The sequence below is a fragment of the Nycticebus coucang genome, chromosome 22 (assembly GCF_027406575.1).
Source record: "Nycticebus coucang isolate mNycCou1 chromosome 22, mNycCou1.pri, whole genome shotgun sequence".
Classification (NCBI taxonomy): Eukaryota; Metazoa; Chordata; class Mammalia; order Primates; family Lorisidae; genus Nycticebus; species Nycticebus coucang.
In genome coordinates, this window is record NC_069801.1 from 3,899,949 (window position 1) to 3,913,387 (window position 13,439).

The 13,439-nt window shown below is 54.8% G+C and overlaps 1 protein-coding gene across 1 annotated transcript; it reads left to right on the forward strand.

The window, feature by feature from the left end:
• The first annotated feature begins 10,383 nt into the window (after positions 1-10,383).
• On the forward strand, positions 10,384-11,692 carry HES3 (hes family bHLH transcription factor 3). The gene is made up of 3 exons (XM_053575047.1): positions 10,384-10,464; positions 10,567-10,648; positions 11,319-11,692. The coding sequence occupies exons 1-3, from the start codon at positions 10,384-10,386 to the stop codon at positions 11,690-11,692; spliced, it is 537 nt and encodes a 178-aa protein (XP_053431022.1).
• Positions 11,693-13,439: the final 1,747 nt, after the last annotated feature.

Below are 13,439 nucleotides of genomic sequence, written 5' to 3' on the forward strand. Positions count from 1 at the left end.
TCGAACTTGAAGCAACCCCTCCCTCGGCCAGCCCCGCGTTTTCCCCCTTAAACACTCTGCGGCGCCCACCCTGACGGTGCTGGGGATCACCTGTCACCCCTCAACGGAGACCCTGAGCGCCCGCTGCGTGGCCAGGCTGTGCCAGGCGCAGAACCCGGTCCTGGGAATCAGCCTAAAAACCCAACGTGGGCATCCAAGCCATGGGACCACCGCCGGTTTAAATTCCTGCCTTGGGAAAATGCTGGGGGGTGGTGAGGGTACATCACGTGATCTAAAGAGCGGAATACAAAACTTTACAGTCTGATCCAGACTTCTCTTGGAGGAGAAAGTTCATTTATGAGCCTGGGCAAATGATTGAAATGTAAGCCAAAATGATTTAACAGCGATTATCTCTAGGTGGTAGAATTCTAGGCAGTTTTTATTGTCTTTATATGTTTTTGTATATCCAACATTGCATATACATTAGTTTCTTAGTTTTCGGATTTTTTTCTTTTTCTTTTCTTTTTATTTTTTTTCCAGGTCATTGAGCATATTTTATTAGATTACATAGCCTAATAAACTTTTTATAGTAAGACACTAAGTTTATTAGGATTAAAATTTTTTTGTTGTTGTTTAGGATTAAAATTTTAAAAGCCAATGTATCCTTAATATGGATTCTTTTTTTTTTTTTTTTTAAGACAGAGTCTCACTTTATCGCCCTCAGTAGAGTGCTTGGCGTCACAGCTCACAGCAACCTCCAATTCCTGGGCTTGAGCGATTCTCTTGCCTCACAGCCTCCCAAGTAGCTGGGACTACAGGCGCCTGCCACAACGCCTGCCTATTTTTTGTTGCTGTTGTTGCAGTTTGGCCAGGTCCAGGTTCAAACCTGCCACCCTTGGTATATAGGGCTGGCGCCCTACCCACTGAGCCACAGGCACTGCGCATGGGATTTTTGTTTTTTTTTCTTTTGAGACAGAGACTATTTTATTGCCCAGGTGCTAGAGGCATCCTAGCTCACAGCAACCTCAAACTCCTGGGCTCAAGCAATTCTCCTGCCTCAGCCTCCAGAGTAGCTGGGACTACAGGCATCGGCCACCACACCCAGCTAATTTTTCTATTTTTAGTAGAGACAGGGTCTCACTCTTGTTCAGGCTGGTGGAACTCCAGAGCTCAAGCCATCCACCTGCCTCGGCCTCCCAGAGTGCTAGGATTACAGGGGTAAGCCATTGTACTTGGCCAACATACATTACTTTTATAATCAGAAGTTGTTCTTTACTTTTTTAAAGGGTAAATGCTGTCACCTTGGGGAGCTCAGAGAGCCATGCTGGAGGAGAAGGCAGGCTAGTAAGCAAAGGACTGAAACAACCAGTCTGGGTGGGAGTGAGGCAAGAGCCAAATTAGGATGGGGAGGAAAGACGGGCTCCAGGGGAAAGCCCTCTGGCTGCAGGGGAGGAGGAGTGCTGGAGCTGGACCCTGGGGCTCTCAGGGACAGGCAGACACCTGCTACTGGAAATGAGATCAAGGAGGGAGGGAGGGTACAGCATTTGAAAGTCACAGAGGCAGCAAGGAGCAAGCTGGAGGAGGGATAGGGGACAGGCCCTAGGGGAGGCTGGTGGCCAGAGTGGTGATCAGCGAGCTTGGAGCTTGGAGCCAGGTGGTCTGAGCCCTGTATCCCAGCTCTCCCCTCTCCTCTGTTAGAAGCCCTGGTGTCTGAGAAGCTGGGTGGAGAACTTGGGCTGGAATCTCAGGCCCCAACACTCTGCCACCTAGCTCTGTGACCTAGGCAAGTCAATTCTGTGAGCCTCGGTTTTCTGTAAAGTGGAGATCCTGGTTTCTGCGGCGTTCCGTAAACTTCAGTAACAGGTTAAGTGGTGCCCGGGGGCGTTTGCTAACCCCCTGTTGATGAGACTTGAAAAGGGCGAACTGCAACAACAACAACAACAAAAATAGCCGGGCGGCTGACGCCTGCAGTCCCAGCTACTTGGGAGGCTGAGGCAAGAGAACCGCTTAAGCCGGAGAGTTTGAGGTTGCTGTGAGCAACCTCACGAGTGATGCCACAGCACTCTATCGAGGACGCCACAGTGAGACGCTGTCTCAAAAAGGAAAAAAAAATGTTTCTCAGTTACAGTGGAACAAAGCCTGGGTGTTGATATTACTGGCTGAGTTCTGCGACAGTCCCCACACACCCCCTGCCTCCCCCAGACTCACCGTCTCTCCATCTGGACCTGGGCAACTGAGGGCCACCAGAGGGCGCACGTCGCACCTTCACTCCCAGGAGAGGGCTGGGTCTGGGGGGCCAGAAGCGGCTGAGCTCCTCCTCTGGCCCTTGGTGTTTGCTTTCCGCTTTGTGAAACAAACCTATTTATCCTCAGGGACTGTTGCCTTTCTTGGGGCTTAGAGTAACACGGAACCTGAACAACACTCCTTCTGCCCATCACCTCCCCTTAGACCCTATATCTTCATCAGCCGGATCTTGAAGAGGGAGAAATGAAGGAGAGACAGTCTCCTCCCAGGTGCGGACGGACTCTAGGGAAGGGGACTTTTTAGAAGTCGCTGGAGTTGCTGAATCTGTCAGGGCCCAGGGTTCACTGAGCGGTGATGAAGGAAAAAGGAAAGTAGGCAGACACAGGGGCGCGTCGAGGGAAACAAAATAGTAAGTAACACGTGGGGAGACACGAGCAGACACACACGAACGCACCGGCATAGCCAAGCACATACGCAGACCCGCATACAGAGACTTGCTTTCCTGCCACAGAGGAAAGCCATGTGATCAACAAGCCCACTACGTACCCAGATCGACAGGCTGGGGGGGGGGGAGGGATGACAAACCTATAAGAAATGTAAGGAAAATAGGGGAAACTGCTCAGCTCCGGGAAGCCCTGCTCGCCTTTTCTTGTAAATAAGCATTTGAATGTATTTTGTTCTATGAGCTCAGTTCCGAGGGAAGCACAAAGGGAGCCCTTTCTCATGCAAGAAGGTCCTTGGGCAACCTTCCTCCTTCCCTCCCCCATCCTGCTATCCACCCACAGGCTGAGGTGGCTTTCATTCCAGAGCCCACGTGGGATCCCTCTTGTTTGATTTTTGTTTTAGTCTTACTACTTTAAAAAAAAAATTAAATTTGGGGGTACAAGTGGTTTTTTGCTACATGGGTGAATTGCATAGTGGAGAAGTCAAGGTTTTCATAGACCTGTCACCTGAATAGTGTACATTGTACCCAATGGGTAATTTTTCATCTCACAGCTCTCCCCTTACAACTGCTGTTGCAGAACCCAAATTCAGGCTTGAGTAACTGATGCACAGCTAAAGTGCTGGCAGATAGAAGAAGGTTCATTCAATTTGGACAAAGCAAGAAGATGAAAGAGCAAAATCAGGTGTCTTTTCATTTTTTATTTTTATGTTTTAGAGACAGAGTCTCACTCACTTTGTTGCCCTCGGTAGAGTGCTGTAGCATCACGGCTCACAGCAACCTCCAGCTCTTGGGCTTAGGTAATACTCTTGCCTCAGCCTCCTGAGTAGCTGGGACTACAGGAACCCACCACAGCACCCAGGTATTTTTTTGTTGCAGGTTGGCCAGGGCGGGGTTTGAACCCTCCACCCTCGGTATATGGGGCCAGCGCCCTACCCACTGAGCCACAGGCGCCACCCATGGTGTCTTTTCATTGTTTTATTCTTTTATTTTTATTTCCTTTTATTTTTTGAGACAGAGTTTAACTTTGTCACCCTCTGTGGAGTCACAGCTCACACCAACCTCAATCTTTTGGGCTCAGGTAATCCTCTTGCCTCAACCTCCTTTAGCTGGGACTACAGGTGCTTGGCTACTTTTTTTTTTAGAGTTGGGGGTCTCGCTCTTGCTCGGGCTGGTCTTGAACTCATGAACTCAAGGGATCCATACACGTTGGCCTCCCAGAATGCTAGGATTACAGGCCTAAGCCACTGCACCGAGCCCTCTTGTAATTTCTTTTCTTGTATTTTTCTTCTCATTGTTTTGGAGGGCCCTGAGAACCACCTTAGTACTTTCAAGTTAAACTTAAGGCTGAGATGAAATTAGGCTCCCTTTCCTTTTCTTTTCTTTTTTTTTTTTTAGAAAGAATCTCACTTTGTTGCCCTTGGTAGAGTGCAATGGTGTCATAGCTCACAGTAACCTCACTCTCTTGAGCTCAAGCGATCCTCTTCCCTCAGCCTCCTGAGTAGCTGGGACTACAGGCATGCCTGGCTAGTTTTTCTTTTTCTTTTTTTTTTTTTTTGTAGAGACAGAGTCTCACTTTACCGCCCTCGGTAGAGTGCCGTGGCATCACATGGCTCACAGCAACCTCCAGCTCTTGGGCTTATGTGATTCTCTTGCCTCAGCCTCCCAAGCAGCTGGGACTACAGGTGCCCGCCGCAACGCCCGGCTATTTTTTTGCTGTTGTTGTAGTTTGGCCGGGGCTGGGTTTGAACCCACCACCCTCGGTATATGGGGCCGGCGCCCTACTCACTGAGCCACAGGCGCGGCCCATAGTTTTTCTATGTATAGTACAGTGGGTTTTATTTTTATTTCCTTTTATTTTTTGAGACAGAGTTTAACTTTGTCACCCTCTGTGGAGTCACAGCTCACACCAACCTCAATCTTTTGGGCTCCGCCGCAACGCCCGGCTATTTTTTTGCTGTTGTTGTAGTTTGGCCGGGGCTGGGTTTGAACCCGCCACCCTCGGCATATGGGGCTGGCGCCCTACTCACTGAGTCACAGGCGCCACCCGGCTTCCTCTTCTTAAACCGCATCCAATCCAGGAGGCAGGCACATGGATGGGGAGAGGAGGTTTTACCTCTCAAGGGTGGATAAACAAGCACCTTGGCCCATACACTAGCTTCCCAGGACAGAAATTTCCTGTCTTAAGTATTGTTCAAGTCTGAAACCAGGTAGGAAACATCTAGGAATCTCACCACTCCTAGTTCCTCAATGATGGGTCCAGGTTGGTTGTTAATAGGGAGGCCAGTCACTCACAGGCCTCTGCCCTGTCCACTGTCCACATGTCAGCTGGAAGGGAAGCAGGGAGGGGCCTGTCCAGGGCTGCTGCTGCTCTCCTCAGGAGGGAACCCTGGTCTTCCAACAGTTTTCTTTTCCTCCTCCTGCTGGAGGAATGAAAGCTCCGTCTCTCTAGTCTGGAAGCAGGTAAATGATGCGGAATTTATGAGCACATTAGCCCCAAGTGCATAAGTCATATGTGCACAAAGGGGCCGGGTAAATATTTAAAGATTAGAGCCAGCTAGGGAGAAACACAAAAGGCTGGGACAATGGGGGTCTCTCTGAATTCACTCTTCCCAGCCCAGTCCACGTTGATGCACTCACTGGAGTGCCAGCCTTTGTCCCTTGAAGGGCCCTCGGCTGCCTAGCTAGTTGAAGCCCCAACGCAGCTGAAGAGAGTTAAACAATTGTAGCCTCTTCAACCCCATCTGGAGACAATTGGCTGAGTCATTTCAGAGCTTTTTTTTTTTTTTTTTTAAATTCTTGAGACAGAATCTCATTTTGACACCCTAGGTAGAGTGCCATGGCATCCTACTTCACAGCAACCTCAAACTCTTGGGCTTAAGTGATCCTCTTGCCTCAGCCTCCTGAGTAGCTGGGACTATAGCCGACCACAACGCTCGGCTATTTTTAGACATGGGGTCTTGCTCTTGCTCAGGTTGGTCCAGAACTCCTGAGCTCAATCCACCTGCCTCAACTTCCCAAAGTGCTAGGATTACAGGCATGAGGCACTGCACCCAGCCATTTCAGAGCTTTTGCTGATTTTGTGAGCAAATCACTTCATTCCACTTTGAAAGGCATCTGGGGAGGAAAACAGCCATCTTCCTCCAGTTACCCACTCCCACAGTAACCTGTGAAACCCTCACCAGTTAGCATCAGTTTAAATGCTGTAGAAGGCAGAAAGGAAGGGCTTCCACCCAGAGCCAGAGGCTACATACAGCTGTCTTCTGGGACACTGTGGGGCTCTTCTTCTGTAACATACCCCCTTCTCCTGGGGGTTGCACCCCCTGTACTTTGCTTCCAGCCCAGACACAATGTTCTTTCTTTTTGTCAAAGTCAAGAAAACCAAACGGGGGAGGTGGCAAAGGCTTCTTTTTGTCTTTTTTTTTTTTTTGAAGACAGAGCCTCAAGCTGTCACCCTGAGTAGAGTGCTGTGGCATCACAGCTCACAGCAACCTCCAACTCCTAGGCTTAAGTGATTCTCTTGCCTCAGCCTCTCAAGTGGCTGGGACTACAGGTGCCCACCACAGTGCCTGGCTATTTTTTGGTTATAGTTATCATTGTTGTTTGCCAGGCCGGGGCTGGATTCAAACCTGCCAGCTTTGGTGTATGTGGCTAGTGCCTTAGCTGATTGAGCTACAAGTGCTGAGCCTTTTTTTTTTTTTTTTTAGATGAAGTGTCACTTTGTCACCCTTGGTAGAGTGCTGTGACATCACAGCTCACAGCAACCTCAAACTCTTGGGCTCAAGCAACTCTCTTGCTTCAGCTTCCAAGTAGCTGGGACTACAAGTGCACCCACCACAATGCCCAGCTATTTTTTAAAGACGAGGGCTCACTCTGGCTCAGGCTGGTCTTGAACCTGTGACCTCAGGTAATCCACCGGCCTCAGCCTCCTGGAGCGCTGGGATTCTTTTTGTCTTAAATTCTCCAGCATGAGAAAGGAGGGGCCTTGATTAGCCATGGAGGGCCTGGAGCCCTCAGGAGTTACAGAGGAAGTTTTTTTCTTCCTTGAATGAGCAGAGGGGGCCTAGGTCTCCCCAGCACTCCTCCTGGACATGTGCTCCTTTTCAGACTACCTTGGGGCCCCAGATGCTAAAGATGGAAAGGGAGTCAGTGGCCTACATCCCAGCTTGCGTAAGCCCCGCTTCTAAGTTGGTCCATGCCCTTCCCAGTAATTCAAGAGCATTTTGTCCTGCTCATCCCCAGAGAGGACAAGGTGAATCCGCTGCTGCACCTCCTACACCTCAGGAAAAAAAAGTTAAAAAAATAAAAGTCTCTGGGTTTCTGTGAGCTGGGTCTGACCCCGAGGGTGTGCTAGGATGCCCAGATGAAAGACTTGGAGAGTTGGGGCTGGGGTGAGAGTGGAACCGGAGCCTTGAACCTGGGTTTCCAGGAGGGGTCTTGGTAGAGACAGATCTGTTACCTTCTCCAATGGCCCAGCCAGATGCAAAGCCTGATAGTTTTAACTCAGTGGAAGAGGAGCTTGATCAGGGGTAAAGTGGGGCTGGCGGGGAGGAAGCTGTCTCAGAACTCTGGCGAAAAAGGAAGAACAGAAATTGCTCGGCATTTCTTCTGCCCTTGATCCTGGGCTACCCTCAGCAGTTTAAGGCCAGGAACCGGCCAAAGTGACTGTGGTGGAGCCACGCGGGTGGGAGGCACAAAATAAGGGGGTTGTCATTCAGGTGGGGACAATCCTGTCCGAGGACGGGCCTCGGGGACGCGGGGCAAGAGGTGGTGGCGAGGAGGTGGGTGTGGGCACAGCAGAGGCAGAGGCCCTTAAAGCGTCCCCGGGCGGAGCGTGTCGCTGAGGATTCCACCCCGGCCGCCGGGAGGGCCTCGCCTCCCGCCGCCGAAGCAGAACATTGCGAATTAGCGCATTTTGCGGTCAATTTTCCACTGCTTAAGAGACACTAAGCCACCCACGTGAGCGGCCCCACCCAGGGCTTCCAGGATCCTGGGCACGGGGCTGGGGAGGAGTAGCCACCTTGGGGGCGGCGGGTGCCGAGGCGCGGACGGGGGCCCCTTTATGGCAGCCTGAACTCTGGAGTCGGGGCGGTCCTGGCGCCCAGCTGCGGACCGCTAGAGCTGAGCAGAGGGCCATTGGTTTGTTAATGCGCCCTCGTTGAAAGGCGCGGGCTGAGGTTTATGGGGAGGGATTGTAATTAGAGGACAAATTGCCCTGCTGCCCGCACAGCTCGAGAATGCCGGGGCTGTGGGGACCCGCTGGGGCGAGGCGCGCGCCCAGCCTCTGTGCAGATGTGCAGCAGCTGGAAGCCCGGGCGCCGCAGGACGCCCGGAGTTTGGCCCCGAGGGGGCGGGCGCGGGAGCCGCTTTGTGGGGCCAGCACAATGCTCTTAACACTCGGCTGCCCACTTTGTGCGCGGCTGCGCCGCCCGCCGACCCCGCGGCGCCTTTGTACTGCGCCGCCACCTCCCGAAGCCCGGAGCCGGAGGCCTCTCCCGCCCGACTGGCCCGCCCGGACGCTTCAAAGCTGCCCGGCGCGTGCCAGCGCTCGCCGCACGGCCTCGGACCTGCCGCCCGCCTCAGACCCACATCGGCCCAGATCTGGCTGCAGGCCCTGCAGCCGGGTTAGGAGAGTGCCCCGGAGGTGCTGTAGCCGCTTCTTTGGCCTGAAAGGGGCAGGGCGGGGCGCGATTTTCCACGGTGTTTGGCGCCTGGGAACGCGGTTGCCCTGCCAGGTCCATTCATACCCTGGGCTGGTTGCGTGCCGAAAGAGCTCCAGCTCCGTGGAGCTGGGGAATCCATCTGTGACCCAGTAATTTCTCCCCGCCCCCCAGGCCCTGCGGAGCCATTCCTCTGTCCGGGGACTCAACTGCACAACTTTTGCAACTTCTTTTTTTGGGCTCACAAGTAGTCTTGGGGTTCAGAACTCCATTTCCCAAACTCCCAAAATAAGGCTATAAGAGCCCAGTAAAAGGCGGCGTGTAAGTTTGAACCCAGGGACTTCTCTGGAGGTCAGCATTCCTGTTGGTCACAGCTACCAGAGACCAACTTCCTGGGGACCAGCTATGGAGTCCTGTCCCAGAGAGCTGCTTATAGGGCCCAGCTCAGCCAGGGGCAGCCTCAGGCGCCTCCTCTGCTGGATTCCCTGGGCCTCCCACAGCCTGAGAATTGTACTGAAGGGTGGGCTCTGGACCTCCTAAAGCAGGCTACAGCTCTTGCCATAATATCAGTGGTCTCCCCTATCCCACCACCCAGGGGATCTAAGAGAAGGCCCAAGGGAGTAGACTCCTAGTCTTTATTTATGGCGGAAAGAGTCCTCCACCTGAGTTGCCCAGCCTGGAAGCTCAGGGATGAGGGTCAGGGAGAGGGGTCTTGCTCACCACCACCACCACCACCACCCCCAGCTGGAAGAATCTGTGTTGAGTCCTAACATTGTTAGCATATGCTGGTTGAGTCCTGTCTGACTTTGGCCAGGAGCATTCCCAGTCCCAGGGCCCCAGCAAGGATGAGGCCAACTGTGACCCCACAGGCAGGCTGCATGCTTTAATGGGACACATGTCGCTGTGTGGCCCCTGCGAGCTCAACCTGCTTCCGGCTTTGAGTGGCCACAGGCAGAAAATTGCTGCATTGTCCCAACATTAGGGCAACTAATGCAGTGTCCCAGGGTGGCCAGAGCGTGCGGCTTGCTGGCCTCCCCTCTTTGACTCTTTATCAGTCCCAAGGAGGCCCGAGGCCCTGCCATAGTCATTAGAGCAGCCCATAGCTGGCCGCGCAGACTTCCCCAGTGAGCAATTCCCAGAATGCTCATAGACACAGGGCAGTGAGGACTTGGCAAGTGGGATCAGAAGTGAGAACAGGACAGGCATGGAAGAGATGGGCATGGTGTGGTGCCTTGGCTCAGTGAGTAGGGCTCCAGCCCCATATACCGAGGGTGGGGGGTTTGAACCTGGCCCCAGCCGAACTGCAACAAAAAAATAGCTGGGCATTGTGACGGGCACCTGTAGTCCCAGCTACTCGGGAGGCTGAGGCAAGAGAATCACCTAAGCCCAAGAGCTGGAGGTTGCTGTGAGCTGTGATGCCACAGTACTCTACCGAGGTGACACAGTGAGACTCTGTCTCTAAGAAAAACAAAAGGGAGCAGTGCCTATGGCTCAAAGGAGTAGGGTGCTGGCCCCATATGCTGGAGGTGGTGGGTTCAAACCCAGCCCCAGCCAAAAAAAACTGCAAAAAAAAAAGAAAAACAAAAAGGAAGAGGTGGGCATGAGAGTGGTCCTGAGGTGGGAAGTGGTGGGTGCCAGAGAGATAAAAAAGGAAAGAAAGAAAGGAGAGAGGTGTCCCTAGGAAGGGAGGAAGGATCCTGAAGGAAAGAGGAAGCCTGGGATATGGGAGGGGACCCAGTGGAAGGCGGTAGGGAGTTTCCCTGTTCATCCCCTTCTGTCCCTCCTCCTCAGGGTTTCTAGAGTTGAGAGGGCCTCATTGACATGTAAACGAGGGTCCCCAATAAAGGCGGCGCTGCCCGCTCCTTGCACATACACTGCAACATGGGCACAGAGCCTGTCACCCGGGGCAGTCTCGGAGTCTCTGCCAACAGTTTTCGAAAGGTCTGGGGTCCTGAGGGACCCGGGGTGGGCAACCTTTCCCAGGCCAGCATGGGGCAGGGCGGGTGGGCAGGGCTCCCATTCTCTAAAGGCCACTGTCCCCAGATCTCCAAGCCACTGATGGAGAAAAAGCGACGTGCGCGCATTAACCTCTCTTTGGAGCAGCTGAAGTCACTGCTGGAGAAACACTACTCTCACCAGGTGAGACTCAGGGAGGGGGCAAAAGTGACTCGACCCCCCCAGCCTTCCTCCCTTCACCTCGCTCGAGCTGCCTGCCTAAGGGCCTTTTCCACGGATCTGCAGATCCAGAAGCGCAAATTGGAGAAGGCTGACATCCTGGAGTTGAGCGTCAAGTACATGAAAAGCCTTCAGAACTCATTGCAAGGTAGAGGGAGAAGGCCTAGGGGGGTAGGAGAGGAGTTGGGGTGTGGGGAGATCAGAACCATGGATAGGACAAGGCCAGATGAAAAGAGATGAAGAGGCCAGGCGTGATGGCTCACGCCTGTAATTCTAGCACTCTGGGAGGCTGAGGGGGGTGAATTGCCTGAGCTCACAGGTTCGAGACCAGCCTGAGCAAGAGCGAGAGCCGTCTCTTAAAAAAAAAAAAAAAGCCAGGCGTCTGTAGTCCCAGCTACTTGGGAGGCTGAGACTAGAGAATCACTTGAGCCCAAGAGTTGGAGGTTGCTGTGAGCTGTGATGTCACCACATTCTACAGGGGGCAACAAAGTGTGACTCTGTCTCAAAAAGGAAAAAAAGGGGGGGATAAAGAGGAAAGCTGAGGTAGATGTAGATGGGCAGCTGGGTGGGGAGGAGGCCCCAGCTCACTGAGAGTGAGAGGCAGGGGAGGAGCAGCAAAGACCTGGCTGGCTGTGGATTTGTAATCTGGGTGGGCGGAGGTCTGGACCCTGGGAGAGACGTGCTGGTCTCTTTCCCTCCCTCAAGATAATTCTTCCCTCCCTTTCTTTCTCTTCCCCTTCATACTTCTCCTCTCCTCCTCCTCCTCCTCTCTTCTATTCTCCCCTCCCCGTCCCTCCCGTCCACTCATCCTTCCCCAGGGCTCTGGCTGGTACCCAGCGGAGCCGACTATACATCGGGCTTCCACGGCTGCCTGCCCGGCATGAGCCAGGTCCCTAGGCGTGGCGAGGAGGGCAGCAGCGGCCTGCGCTGCCCCCTGGCGCCGCAGAGCGCGAATGGCAGCACCACGGACAGCGCCAGCCCCGGCCCCGAGGCGCCCGCGCGGTGCGGCCCCTGTGCCCCAGCCGTCTGGGCTCCTGCTGTAGTCTCCGGCGGCCTGCGGTCCCAGCCACCCCGGCTCCTCTTCCCCGGTGGTCTTCCCAGCTCGCCCTCGAACGTCCCAGCGCCGCCGCCAGCGTCGCGCCGCCGCGCGGAGAGCCCAGGTTCGGGACTGCGCGTGTGGCGGCCCTGGTGAAGCCTTGGCGCGGCCTCGGACTCAAGGGGGTCCTCATCTAGCTTAGGGACACAGTGACTATCTTGAGCATGCTCATGGTGACTGCCAGGACCCCTCGATCGCCTGTTCTGGTCCTGGGGCGGGGTGGCCTCGCGAGCGCCGCGCAGGGAAATACACGGAGCCACGCGCGTACCGGGTCTTCGCGTCTAGGGGTAGTCCACTCCAGGCCCACCTCCTCGGGCCCGACCCGCTCGCTCATACTCCCACCCTCCTGTGGGGCTGGGCTGTGCCCCTTTCCCAGGGGCCCCTGGCAGACAGCCCGCCTCCACTCCCGCCCTGTGGCCCCTCAGTGGTGGGAAGGTAGCAGTTGGCAGCAGCGCAGAGCGGACCCCTCGCAGCGAGGAGAATCGCTGCCCCGCCCCAGCCCATTCAACAGGCAGCGGGCGCCCAGTTCCCACAGGCACAAAGCGGATCGGGCCCCGCCCCGCCCCGTCGAGGGCCCCCCTAGCCCACCCCCACCCAGGGCCCTCTCGGCTTCCACCGATCCCTACCCTCTCTGCCGGCCGCGCGCACTCCGGGTTCGCGCAGTCTCCAACGCCCGCCCTTCTCGGAAGCCCCGCCCCCAGCCCCGCCTCTTGGCAGCACAGAGCTCGGCCCGCTCCTGAATCACTCCGCCGGGAGGTACAGCTCCACGCAAGTATCCCGAGGGACCCTTTGCTAGTTGGCACTGGCTTGAGGGCTGAAAAAGTGGGCCGAGTGCCTTTCAAGAGAAGGACAGGCCTTCTCGGCAAAGACCCCTGGCCCACATTCCAGACATGGGCCCCACTGAGCCCGCGCTAGAACCCAAAACTTCCATGGCCCTCGAGCGCTCTAGGCCTGTTTATTCGTCTATAAACCAAGCAATGGCTGCGTTGGCCCGGGCCCACGAGGGGCAGCTTGGATGTGTGGGATTAGGGTTCCTGGCACTTCTTCCCACCAGCTTGTAACTCGAAATAAAGACGGTGTGAATCTGTGATAGTGGGTATCAAGAGAATACGATGGTTCTAACTTCTCCCACGATGCCTACCTTTTGAACCACAAATACCAACTTTTCACAGAAGCACTTCTTGCCCTGCCCGTGCCCGGTGCGTTAAACACTTCCTGGTCCTATCTCTGGAAGAAAGACCCTCAGTGCCCCAGCAGCCTGGCTCCTCCACCCCGGGCGAGGGAGAGCGCGCGAGAGCGGGGTGGCTTCTCGGGTCTCCGCTTCCGGCGGTGGTGAGAGGGTTGTGCCCAGGATGAGTCCTTCTGCCGCCCAGCAGGTGGCGTCCTTGCGCCGTGCACCAAAAGGAATAGCCTCACAAATTCAGAAGGTGCCCGCGGGAGGGATGCGGGACAGGGGTGGGTAACCGGCCCCGGGAGTCTCAGGCTGGGGCTTACTCTGTCCCATTTATTCTTCTGGATCAAATTTACAGTAACTGGCGGCCCCAGACACCATCCCTGTGGCAGAGATTGCAACCAGCACAGCTGGTTCTGCTCTAGGTGCTCACTGACTCCTAGGTGGGACCCCAGCATTTGCCTGGAGAAACAGTACATCCCACCCAAAGGGATTGGCTCCCTAGCGGAGGAATTTGATTTCCAGACGAAGGGACGTTTGGGCCCTGCTATTAGGTTATAGATGAGTTTTCCAAGGAAGCAGCCTCGGAATGCCAGGTGAAGGCCTGGAACCTGGCTCAGGCCTGTAGTCCTAGCAGGCTTGAGGCAGGATCACATGAGCACAGAAGTTTGA